Source organism: Eurosta solidaginis, chromosome X (assembly GCF_040869045.1).
Source record: "Eurosta solidaginis isolate ZX-2024a chromosome X, ASM4086904v1, whole genome shotgun sequence".
In the NCBI taxonomy this organism is placed as follows: Eukaryota; Metazoa; Arthropoda; class Insecta; order Diptera; family Tephritidae; genus Eurosta; species Eurosta solidaginis.
Window position 1 is genome coordinate 186,096,096 of NC_090324.1, and position 13,349 is coordinate 186,109,444.

A 13,349-nucleotide genomic window follows, 5' to 3' on the forward strand; every position below is an offset into this window, starting at 1 on the left:
TTAACATTCGATCAAATTCTTTTTATTTGAAATGAGGTGTTCTATAAACAATTTGTGTGCGGGTTCAAACCCTCCCCGTAGGACTCGATTTTCTATGGAAAAAGACAAAAAAAAGGCAATTTTACTGGCAAAAGAACTCTTTGAAAGCCAAATACCACCAAATACCACGCAAATGCTCTTTCGAAACAACAAATTGTTCCATATGGATCACATTGTTATTAAATTTTCATGTTAAATGTTCATCCGTCAGTGGCGCCACCTTCTGTATTAGAACAACAACGCAACGCAGTGCAGCTTTATACAGAAATATAGCCCGGCTACATTCAAAACGACGACTGCGAACGACAACGGCGAAAAACTGAAGCTTGACGATAATTGCCGCCAAGCACCGACGACTGATTATAATGAAAGCGACAACGACAGTTCTGCATTAGCTCAAACAACAAAAAATTTAGAAAAAAGTATTGCATGTGTTAAAAAAATTTATAACAAATCAATTTCAACACATATTTAAGGCTATTTGCATTTATTTTGATTTTTATTCACAAAAAGAAAAAAGGACGCCACGACCGTCGCCTGTCAAAATAGAAATAGATCTAATCTAGCGACAGCGGCATTCATGGTTAATTGCCGCTTTGTCGTGTCATACCCAAAAAATTCCTCCCCATAAGAACATGTGTAAAAATAATTTGACAGATGCCGCACCGTCGTTGTTGTCTTGAATCTGTTTTCCCTAATACGCTAGCTTTTTCCAAATAAAAACAATTTGATAATATTAGGCCAACTGATTTGGTGGCGTTTCTTATTAATAGAAAAAAATTTCTACATAACTGTTCGTTCAAATAAGACGTGCACGGATTATTATTCTTGAGTTGTCGGGTTTTTCATTTCGAAAATGTCAGTGGAACTAAGAAGCAATAAAAACAGTATATTACTGGTGGGTGAGATTAATCACCAAATAACAGGCGCAAAATTACCGTCGAATCGTCAAATTCTTGCGGTTCTGTTTTTCAACATTCGCGAAATAAAGTTAAATATTAGTGAAAGTGCAAATCTTGTGGCTCGGGAGTGCATTATATTCTGGGAAAAAGCTTTGTGGATCTTTATCAGTTCTGGCGAGAGCTACAAAAAAATTGTAAAAAGATACCGGATTTTTATAAACGTCGCGAGGAGGAGTTTCAACAGGATTGGGATAATTTATTCGATATCGCACATGCTGATGCTCTCAACAGAATTAAAATAGAAGAAGATAAAGTATTCTTACGTAAACAGAGAGAGCCAGGCCGCCCAGGTTGCTTAATGGGTGTAGACAAAAAGTTGGCTGTAATTGAAGAAAAGACAAGGTTAAGACAACTAGCAAAAGAGAAATATAGATTAAAACAAATGCCCTCAGATGCCGTATCGACATCTGTTGCTGCTTTCAAGGATATGACACATACAGAATTACATGACCAATCTGCAAGCTCTGAAGAAAGTCTGAACGAACCGACTCCTTCCACTCCTCAATCAATTCGTTCTTTAAGTGCAGTAGCAAAAAGAGGAAGAAAAAATTTCATCACGCCAAAATTGGTTGCGACTTTAGACAGATGTCAACTCAGCATTCGAGATTCTGTTTATGTAGTTCAAGCTGTAGTGGAAGCACTAGGTCTTAACTGTGACGATTACCCAATCAACAAATCCTCTATTCAACGCATTCGAACGCAAATGAGAAAACATAGAGCAGAATCCATTAAATCTGATTTTCAGAATAACATACCCGAAGTTGTTGCTGTTCATTGGGATGGAAAACTGTTACCTAGTCTCAACATAAAAAGCTCTAAAGAAGAACGCTTGCCAATCGTTATTTCGTTTGAAGAGAAAGAACAAATTCTTGCAGTCCCGAAATTAGAGAGCTCTTCCGGCAAAAATCAAGCAAATGCAGTACTAAATACGCTAAATGATTGGAACCTTAATGATAAGGTACAAATGATGTGCTGTGATACGACAGCATCTAATACAGGTCGCTTGAATGGAGCTTGTGTGCTTTTGGAGCAAGCATTAGAAAGATAATTGTTACTTTTTGCTTGTCGTCATCATGTTTACGAACTTGTGCTCAAAAGTGTATTTCAAACTAAAATCCAAGAGGACAGTACCAGTCCCGAGATTCCACTATTTAAAAAGTTCAAAGATAACTGGAAGAATGTTAATCCTAATGCTATCGAACCCTGCTCTAATTTCGTAAAACAACACTTTTGTGAGACGATGATAAATGAATTGGTGGAGTTTTATTACAACGAACTGGAGAAGTCAATTGTACGAGATGATTATCGGGAACTGATTGAACTAGCTATTATTTTTTTGGGAGGAAACTCTGAGAATAAAATTAAAATCAGACCTCCAGGCGCATTGCATCAAGCTCGGTGGATGGCAAGAGCTATTTACTCTATAAAGATATGTTTGTTGCAGTCTCAATTTAAAATGAGCGTCAAGGACGAACAAGCGCTTAGGGATATTTCTTTATTCATTGTGACAGTTTATGTTAAGCCCTGGCTAAGATGCAGTTTAGCAGTAAAAGCGCCGAATCAAGACTTACTCTTTTTAAAGACCCTGAAGGATTACGAAAGAGTTGACAAGTTGATTTCCAAAGCAGCTTTAGGAAAATTCAGTCACCACCTGTGGTATTTATCAGAAGAAATAATCCTGCTATAAATTTTTGACGAAGACGTTGATGAACAAACCAAGAAGAACATTGTAATTAACTTAAAAAGAGAAAGCTTTGATGATTCCGGAAAGAGATACGTTCCATCGAAGGATGAAACGTTGATATCTTTATATGGTGAATATTTATTCATATGTATTAAGCTATGCTCACTATTTACTAAACGCTAAACTTTTGTTCTTGTTTTAGAAAAATCTTTGAGTGATTTCATCACTATTAGAAGCAAAAATATATTTTCGAGGCTAAAAGTTGACTGCAGTTTCCTTCAGGAAAATATATCTTCGTGGGAAGAAAACGTGGCCTATATAGAAGCAAAAAAGAAGATTTTGTGCTTAAAAGCAGTTAATGACACAGCTGGAAGAGCTGTTAAACTTATGCAAGACTTTCATGGTTTGATAACCGCAGAAGAAGAACAAAAGCAGTTCCTTTTACGCTGTGTGCAAGAACATAGAGATATGTATCCAGATTGTAAAAAACAGACTTTAAAAAGAAAATGTTCTGAGTAATCCTATTAACAATATTTAAATTAAACAATCTTTAATACAAATTTCTATTATTAAACAAAGCAATGAACATTTTCGTTGATCTAGCTACTAGATGAAGAAAGAAACTGCTATTTTTGAGGCCCTGTCGGCACGGGTTAAAGTTTACGTGGAAAGTTAAAATTTGTTATTTAAGCAGAGGTTTGTATACTGAACCGAATTAGAGGGTATGCGTTTTGATAATTGCAAAACGAAATATTTCGTTCATATAAGGGACACCCTAATATGTATGTATGTACACATGATTGTGCGTAAGAATAATTTTTGTTGGAAGTGGATGGATTAATCGAAGTTTTTTTTTTTTTTTTTGAACATGTGAATGTACAAACATACATATGTTAGCTTATGCTTGGACATATTGGTATCAATGTGGTGGGTGTGAAGTGGAGTGAAGTGGGGTGTTGGTTGATCTTTAGTTTAAGAATATATGTATGTGTTTGCATATATATCTAAGTTTGTTTATACGCTACGATCGTCATAGCAGATACATTACCATGTTCATACATTTCTTAGCTTACATATGAGCATACATACATATGTATGTACGTACATTTGCTTGAGCGTAAGAATAATTTTTGTTAGAAGGGGTATCCTGAAATGAAGTTTGTTTTATTTTTGAACATATGAGTTGTAAGCAACAATATTTACTTGCACATTCAAAAACTTTAATATGCTTGTAATTTAAATCGAGAGAATTATTCAAAGAACCCATTTGCTGTGCAAAAATCATTGTTTGGAATACCCAACCGGGTGTATTCGAATTTCCCAATTTTGCAATGTATTATATTTTCGTAGTAACTATAAGAACTACAAAAAAATGAATTTCACTACAATCAATTTCATCGTTTGTAGTTATAGGAAAAGTACTTTTAGTGCTTCCAAATTGCTGCGTTCTTGGTTTTTTTGAGATGCGTTAGCGATATCTCCGAAACCTGTGGACTTAAAAAATTTTTTTTTTTCGTATGAAAAACTACAAACGATTTAAAACGTATTTCAAAAAGAAAAAACCCAAATTTGCTTAAATTGCTTGGTTTCCGCACAATGTATTATATTTTCGGAGTAATTATAAGAACTACAAAAAAATGTGTTTCACTACAATCAATTTCATCCTTTTTAGTTACAGGAAATGTACTTTTAGTGCTTCCAAATTGCTGCGTTCTTTGTTTTTTTGAGATGCGTTAGCGATATCTCTGAAGCCTGTGAACCAACAAAATAAATTTTTTTTCCTATGAAAAACTGCATACGATATAAAACGTATTTCAAAAAGAAAAAACCCAAATTTGCTTAAGTTGCTTGGTTTCCGCACAATGTATTATATTTTCGGAGTAACTATAAGAACTACAAAAAAAATGAATTTCACTATAATCAATTTCATCGTTTGTAGTTATAGGAAAAGTACTTTTAGTGCTTCCAAATTGCTGCGTTCTTGGTTTTTTGTGAGATAAGTTAGCGATATCTCCGAAACCTGTGGACCAAAAAAAAAATTTTTTTTCGTATGAAAACCTACAAACGATTTAAAACGTATTTCAAATAGAAAAAAAATCAAATTTAATTAAATTGCTTGGTTTCCGCACAATGTATTATATTTTCGGAGTAACTATAAGAACTACAAAAAAATTAATTTCAATACAATCAATTTCATCGTTTGTAGTTATAGGAAAAGTAATTTCAGTGCTTCCAAATTGCTGCGTTCTTGGTTTTTTTGAGATGCGTTAGCGATATCTCCGAAACCTGTGGACCAAAAAAAAAAAATTTTTTCCTGTGAAAAACTACAAACGATTTAAAACGTATTTCAAAAAGAAAAAACCCAAATTTGCATAAATTGCTTAGTTTCCGCACAATGTATTATATTTTCGGAGTAACTATAAAAACTACAAAAAAATGAATTTCACTATAGTCAATTTCATCGTTTATAGTTATAGGAAAAGTACTTTTAGTGCTTCCAAATTGCTGCGTTCTTGGTTTTTTTGAGATGCGTTAGCGATATCTCCGAAACCTGTGGACCAAAAAAAAAATTTTTTTTCGTATGAAAAACTACAAACGATTTAAAACGTATTTCAAAAACAAAAAAACCAAATTTACTTAAATTGCTTGGTTTCCGCAAAATGTATTATATTTTCGGATAAACTATAAGAACTACAAAAAAATGAATTTCACTACAATCAATTCCATCGTTTGTAGTTATAGGAAATGTACTTTTAGTGCTTCCAAATTGCTGCGTTCTTGGTTTTTTTGAGATGCGTTAGCGATATCTCCGAAACCTGTCGACAAAAAAAAAAATTTTTTTTCCTATGAAAAACTACAAACGATTTAAAACGCATTTCAAAAAGAAAAAACCCAAATTTGCTTAAATTGCTTGGTTTCCGCACAATGTATTATATTTTCGGAGCAACTATAAAAACTACAAAAAAATTAATTTCACTATAATCAATTTCATCGTTTGTAGTTATAGGAAAAGTACTCTAGTGCTTCCAAATTTCTGCGTTCTTGGTTTTTTTGAGATGCGTTAGCGATATCTCCGAAACCTGTGGACCAAAAAAAAAATTTTTTTTTTCCTATGAAAAACTACAAACGATTTAAAACGTATTTCAGAAAGAAAAACCCAAATTTGCTTAAATTGCTTGGTTTCCGCACAATGTATTATATTTTCGGAGTAACTATAAAAACTACAAAAAAATGAATTTCACTACAATCAATTTCATCGTTTGTAGTTATAGGAAAAGTACTTTTAGTGCTTCCAAAGTGCTGCGTTCTTGGTTTTTTTGAGATGCGTTAGCGATATCTCCGAAACCTGTGGACCAAAAAAAAATTTTTTTTCGTATGAAAAACTACAAACGATTTAAAACGTATTTCAAAAAGAAAAACCCCAAATTTGCTTAAATTGCTTGGTTTCCGCACAATGTATTATATTTTCGGAGTAACTATAAAAACTACAAAAAAATGAATTTCACTACAATCAATTTCATCGTTTGTAGTTATAGGAAAAGTACTTTTAGTGCTTCCAAATTGCTGCGTTCTTGGTTTTTTTGAGATGCGTTAGCGATATCTCCGAAACCTGTGGACCAAAAAAAAAAAAAAAATTTTTTCGTATGAAAAACTACAAACGATTTAAAACGTATTTCAAAAAGAAAAAAACCAAATTTACTTAAATTGCTTGGTTTCCGCACAATGTATTATATTTTCGGAGCAAATATAAGAACTACAAAAAAATGAATTTCACTACAATCAATTGCATCGTTTGTAGTTATAGAAATCACAAAAAAAATTTGGATTTTTTCAAAGCGGGTTCCAGCGTGATGCAGCTGAAGAATGGAAATGACAAAGTGACAATATCTGTCGCTATTGTTTCAGCGAAGCTACATATGTAGGTATCCATGCGTTTGTGTATATTAATTATGTTGGTACATACATACATGTCTGTTTGTATTATAAGTTCATCCTCTAATATTGAAAAGCCAATGCGACAGTTATTTACATTTTTAAATGGTAAGGTAATAATCGAATTTAAAGTAAATGTATTTGCAAGTGTTGCTGACCTACAGCAACATGCAGGGTGTGTCGTTAGGTGACCCAACACATGAAAACAGCAAATATTTTTCCACAGTACGAAGTTTATATACAACATAAAAACCGGAAATTTGCCTAATTATCTAAATTTAACTACGAGGTTCATAACAAAAATACTAGGCAGAGAAATGATTTTAAATTACCTAATTACAAAACGGTGTCTGAAAAAAATAGTATATGCAAATAATAGATGTGTCATTATTTTACAAATCAAACAGCCTTTGAGATTTCATAATTTTGATTCGGCTCAAACTTTTTTTTTAAGTTGCTCGCACGAAATAAGCAAATACCCGTATCAGGATTTCCTCGAAAAATTTGTTTTTTTCAGAGATCTGCATGTGCTCAGATTCGATGGGTAAGCAAACTTGCCCACATTCAAAATTCTATATCTTTGGTTCCACTCGTCGCATCTTATTAATTTTTGTTTTATTTTGAAGGTAACAATATTTAATTTATAACTGCGTCAAAAAAATATTTAATTTTATAAATAATGAATAAAAAATTAATTTTTTAAATAAAAAATGTGCAAAGATAAACAATAGCTGGCCATGGGAAAAACACGGACTCTCTAAATTGTCCTTGTGCTTTGTTGATTATAATTGCAATGCAAGGCGTACAGGAAACTGTAAGAGCTTAAACTGGAATGGCAAATCTGTAGGAATCATTGGGATGCGTGGTATGAGCACATTGTCACCTTTGCTTTAATCGCTGATGATTGTTGCTTCGATTACATTAATTTCTTAACGCAAAGCCTGGTTCCATTGCACAATTTTGGTGGGTCTAAATTCAGCAGAAGCATTATTGGTGAGCCAATTTTCAAAGTTAATATTTGCGCAGAGACATTCCAGGTGGCTCTAAAGAGTTTAGAAATTCAATTGGATAATTCGCAATTTGATCTTCATATGTAAAAGTGTCGTTCGTCACTTCACCAGGAATTGGGTTTTGAATGCGATCATTGATTTTGTTAACATGGGCATTTTTGGCAGCTAAGATTGCTCGTTCGCACAGCCAAACAAAATTTTAATTTAAAATTCTTAATTCTGAAATATGGAAAACATTCGTCGTGATCGAGGGACCCTATAGCAAAAATTTGGTGATGATTGAAGTGTGGGCAATACGTTTCCATAGGGAACACACACACAGAATTTGATTTTGAAAGAAGATGTAGATAGACTAAAGCTAACACATTTTTTTAACGACGGCAAACAGGAATAACAGCCAAAAGTCCAAAAGGAATAACAGCCAAACTCAACAATGTAGTCAAACATTAGGCGTTAAAATAACCTAAGTTTGTATGGCCGCCATACTTCTGAAAAGTCTCATTTGTAGGGAAGGTGCCACGCCCCTTTTTTTCCAATTCCACATTTTACTGGAGGTGTTAGGACTTAACGTCATATAGCTCCTTACCAATTTTCATTATCCTACCTTTACTACATCCAGAGATATGCAGTATGATATATTCCATTTGTATGGGAGGTGCCACGCCCCCTTTTTCCCAATTCCACATTTTCTTGACGGTGTTAGGGATTGACCTCATATAACTTCTCACTGAATTTCAATGTTCTGGCATGTATACCTTCAGAGTTATGCAGTACCAAAGATTCCATTTGTATGTGAAGTGCCACGCCCCTTTTATATATCGAAATTATTTTTAGCCTAAAACCTTCGTGTTGATCGAAGGAACCTATAGCCAAAATTTGGTGATGATTGAAGTTTGGGAAATACGTTTCCATAGCGAACACACACACACACACAGAATTGATTTTTATATGGAATATGGCTAAACCGATTTGGGATTTCAAAATCAACTAACCATCATCTCTCCTTCCTGTATCTTTCCCAAAAATTTCAAGGCAATCTTTCTATCCGTTCTCGAGTTATGGAGTGACAATCAAAATGTACACTTCTTTTTATATATATAGATGCGATACACTTTCGTCTAAAAACCCCTTTTTACTTTAAGTTGAACAATTTTGTGGTTCAAAAGATATTAACTCATTTCTGACCTGACCTCGAGCAACTTGCTTACATTTACTTGCGGAAGGTACGTGCTACAATTGTATACAGCCAACGCCTGCCTGTGTATGCATGCATGGTCAACTTACCCAATAAACATTTTGGTCAATTCTCAGTTTGAGATACATTTGAGAATCAGTCCATTTCTCACATTTCAAACGTTAGTTTTCAAATGCATTAAAAATAACCGTTGATAGCGTTCTCAAGCTAAAAGGCTAATTTTTAATACGGAATTTTTCTTTATTTTCAAATTGAGAATTTTTGGATTCTCAACTTTTTCTCAAACGATAATAAAGCGAAACGAAATGGAATCCAATCACTCTAATTTAATTGTTTCTTCAGTGTTACCTACGCTGTAAAAGAAGTACCCAGTTTTAATAATAAGAGTTCTTTTTTATGAGTTTTGACAAATATTTTAAATTTTCTTTATTCATTTTATTCAAAAAAGTATATCAATACAAAAAATGGTTACATGCCAGTTTTTCAACCATCTTTCTCTTTTATTAAAATATACTGTAACAAATATGTATATATTTTATATTGTTTAATGTTGATAGATACGTGAATAAAAAAATTAAAATTATATTATAAAAAAATTTTTATTTCATGAAAATCAAAAAAATAAGCATTTAAATTCAATGTTACAAAAAAGCATAGGATGTAGAGAAACTCCCGCTAGTAATATATACATGGTGAATACATTCTCTTTTATTAAAATATACTGTAACAAATATGTATATATTTTATATTGTTTAATGTTGATAGATACGTGAATAAAAAAATTAAAATTATATTATAAAAAAATTTTTATTTCATGAAAATCAAAAAAATAAGCATTTAAATTCAATGTTACAAAAAAGCATAGGATGTAGAGAAACTCCCGCTAGTAATATATACATGGTGAATACATTAAAATATTATTTCGTGTTGATTAAGTACACATATAAGTAAACAAAAAACTTGGGCACAAAAATTTAAGGTTGCAAACAAAAGTGCAGATGAGGTACAAAGTTCCCATTAGTGACATGTATACAAGCCTAACATGTGTGTGTTCATCTACAAAAAAATTATTACTGGAAGTTACGAATTTCTGTCATTGCTCATACAAAACATCAACAATTAGTAAATTCTAGTAACAATTTTTTTGTAAATGAACAGGCTTATTATTTCACATAAATAAAAAAAAAATTACATAAAAGTTACAAAAAATGCATATCAGCTAGAAAAACTCCTAGAGTTACACATACAAATGTTCTTTCAATTTAGTTGAAGAAGTGAAAAGAATTTAATACAAAAATTTAAATTACATTTTCGTAGTTCAAAAATACAACAGAAATATCCTGCGTTTTTAAGAAAAAGGGAACATTAAATAATAAATAAATAAATGAATTAAATGCATCTAATAATTATTATATATAGATTATAATCTATTGCAAGCTGGTATTCTTCTGTTTTTCGTATTCAACCTTTTTATTTAGCCTAGCACTAGCGTGTGGGAAGAAGTTGATTGTCGCCCGTTCAAACTCACTGTCGTTGGCCACATTAGGAAATTTGAGACAAAAGGCTTCTAAATATATTCAATAAAATAACTAAAGCCACAACATATGCTCATACGCGTAATTACGTTTCAGTGCTCCTGTTACACTTAGCGCCCTAGCTGGTGTCTTTGTTTTAGTTCCTTGCCAGGAATACGATTGCGCAACATTGTCAGTTATTATTTTGCGCCAAGCCATTTTTATGAATTTAGTTGTACTTGCACAGATGATGGTCTGCAGTTCGGCCACCTGGAAAAAATAAACATGTATAAAATAGCTGCATTTTAATTGAATAGCTAAATTGTTAGGATATTCACCAAACCGTTATATTTATTCTCAGAGCTTTGAATTTTTGCTTCAAATTCGGAAAATTCATGCACTTCTGAAAAAGGTTTTTGCGGTATAATCTTCTTCCTTTTTACAGTTCCAGAACTAGCGCCTAATTTAACTTCTTCCAATACCCTCTTTAACAACTTTTGTGTTGATTGATTTTCTGAAATTATTGAATTTATAGATATGTATGAATATTAGAAAAATAGTTGCATGAAATAATTATATATATGGAAAGTACGCCTCGTTTCAAGATTTTCTACTTGGGTGTTGCCACCAATGTGATTTGTTTTTATAAGTATTAAGCAAGATATGCCAATAGGGGTATATAGGGGTATGAAAGATATTTTAAGTCGTATACAAATTAATGTACTTTCAAGAAGGATTATCATTATATATACACGGTTTGACTGATTTTAAGTAAGGACAGTATTCTTCATTCCAAAATTTTTTTAACTGTTCAATCAAATTTTTCACAATATTTTCGAGTATTCCTTTTTTCCATACAACGTAAGGACAAAATTTAAATTCTTTATACTAAAGTTATTTTAAAAATTGCATACTCCAAAATGTTATGAAAAACCTGACTAAAAATATAAAAGGGATTCAAGTTGAACATATCGCACACTAATTCAAAAAATTTTAATAAATAAATAAACAAATATTACCCTTTGATAAATTTGTTCTCCATTCGTCTATTTTCTTGTCTAAGGCATCAATATTCCTATTCAAATTATCCAAATCTGAAAAATGAACGGTAATAGACTATTAGTATAAACAATTTCAAATAAACAATTAATAGTCAAAAACCCTATCTTGTTTGGTAACTCCAGTAGACAAAAATGTGCTGTTAAAATCCATCTATGAGTGAACAAGTGCTAAAAATGCGAATTCGGTATTTTCAAAGTTATGAAATAAAATTACTTTTTTTGATATTTCATCTACTGCTCAAATCGATCACTGGAAAAGTCTAAAGTGGCGCAACAATAAATATTAAAGTTTGATGACTTTATTGGTGTAATAAAAAGATCATTTAAATTTTTGATCTCCAAAGATATTACTTTTGGAACAGAATTTTTATAAATAATACTTATTATCATGAATATTTTTTTGTTTACGCTATAAAAGTTGTCAGGATTTTTTATGGATAAATAAAATAAATTTGTATTAATTGAGTTTACTGGCCGATTTCGTAATTTTTCCTTTTCAATTTTTTCCGTAACACTTTCATTACAGAACAAGCTTTCCTCTACTAAACGATTATAAATCTGTGCAGCAATATGGTTTTTCTTTCTACATTTTCGTTTTAATTTAGACAAAAAGTTTTCAAATTTAAATGCGCTTACAGATTCTAAATCGCCAAAGTTTAATGCATCACTGTGTAAATGAGTAAGGCAATGAAAATTAAATGTTAAAAAAGAATCATCATAAAGCCTAGAGACATTTTTAACGAATTCATTTAAAATAATTTTGGCACATTCATTATTTTCCGAACATGATTTTTTATCAAGTAAAATTTGAATACCCAAACTAAGTAACAAGAAATGGTGGTACCGTTTGGCGTCTAAGATATCGGCAAGTAAAAAAAACTCCAGTAATAATAGAAATTGCCTCAATTCTGTGGCCTTAAATCTTTCAATTTCCTTTAAGGTACGTGGACGTCGGGCGAACTCCCTAGGTACCTTATTACTCAAAAATAATATTTTAGAATTTAATGCATCAATCTGTCCAGATTTTAATGAATACGGCTCATTTCTTTGTTTAACCCAACCTACAAGCAAAGTTTTCATCATACCAAGGCATATCACATGCATGTAGTCATATGGGAAGGATTTTACAACATCAATTGGCAATTTCTCAATGGCGGTTTGTTCTATTATTCTGTGATGATTTATATCAGACCTTAGGCGGAAATCTGAGTATGTTCTACTACTATTCATTTCATGATGAAAGATCATTCTATGGCCTTTACTATCCCCTTTCTGCGTACACTTTACGCAACAAAAATAACCCGTATGTCCCTTAACACCCAATATATACGATCTCTCTGGAGCATCACAAACAAAAGAGCGACAGTGAATTGAATAATGCTTGCCATTGAAATCTAAACCTTGTTTCATTAAGTGCAACATTTCATCTACAAAACGTTGCAAGTATATATTTGGGCACAGTACCTTGCTATTTCCGCAATAAGCACCTACGACCATAAAAACCGGGTCCCCATTCACGTTTATTAAAATGGGCCATGCCTGCAAATTGGAACTTTTTGCTAGTGGAAGACCGTCAACATTTATGTTGAGGTGGATTTCAGAAGATATGAACGATTTTCTCATTAAAAAATCTGTAAGGGAATCTTCAACACCGTAGTGGAAATATCCTCCTGATCCCATTTTTTCCACTGGCGGTATCTTGGAAGTACATTTCAATGTCCTGCCATCTTTAGGAATGCCAGTAATATATTTCCGAAGTATTCCTAACAAACCATTAGTTGCATCAGTGGAAATATTAAAATGGACGGCCCATCCAGCAAGCTCTTCTCGTATAACACTTTCCATTTCACTTTCTGCATCAATGTCAGATTCCGAATAGTCGCAATCCACACTTTCTGAATCACTTCGATCATAAATAACACTATTGGAAATAGAAGAGCCTTCGCCTAAG

At 32.3% G+C, this 13,349-nt stretch overlaps 1 protein-coding gene across 3 annotated transcripts in view; it reads right to left on the reverse strand.

Annotated features, from left to right (window-relative positions):
* Positions 1 to 9,604: 9,604 nt before the first annotated feature.
* The window catches only part of LOC137234285 (uncharacterized), a 310,833-nt gene continuing 307,088 nt past the window's right edge, over positions 9,605 to 13,349 (reverse strand). For all 3 annotated transcript variants that reach the window (XM_067757892.1, XM_067757893.1, XM_067757891.1), the window contains 3 exons: positions 11,357 to 11,431; positions 10,676 to 10,851; positions 9,605 to 10,607 (listed from right to left, as the gene is read on the reverse strand). In XM_067757892.1, coding sequence (XP_067613993.1) covers positions 10,413 to 10,607; positions 10,676 to 10,851; positions 11,357 to 11,431 — 446 coding nt within the window. In that variant the 3' untranslated portion in view covers positions 9,605 to 10,412. The remainder of the gene's footprint in view (positions 10,608 to 10,675; positions 10,852 to 11,356; positions 11,432 to 13,349) is intronic.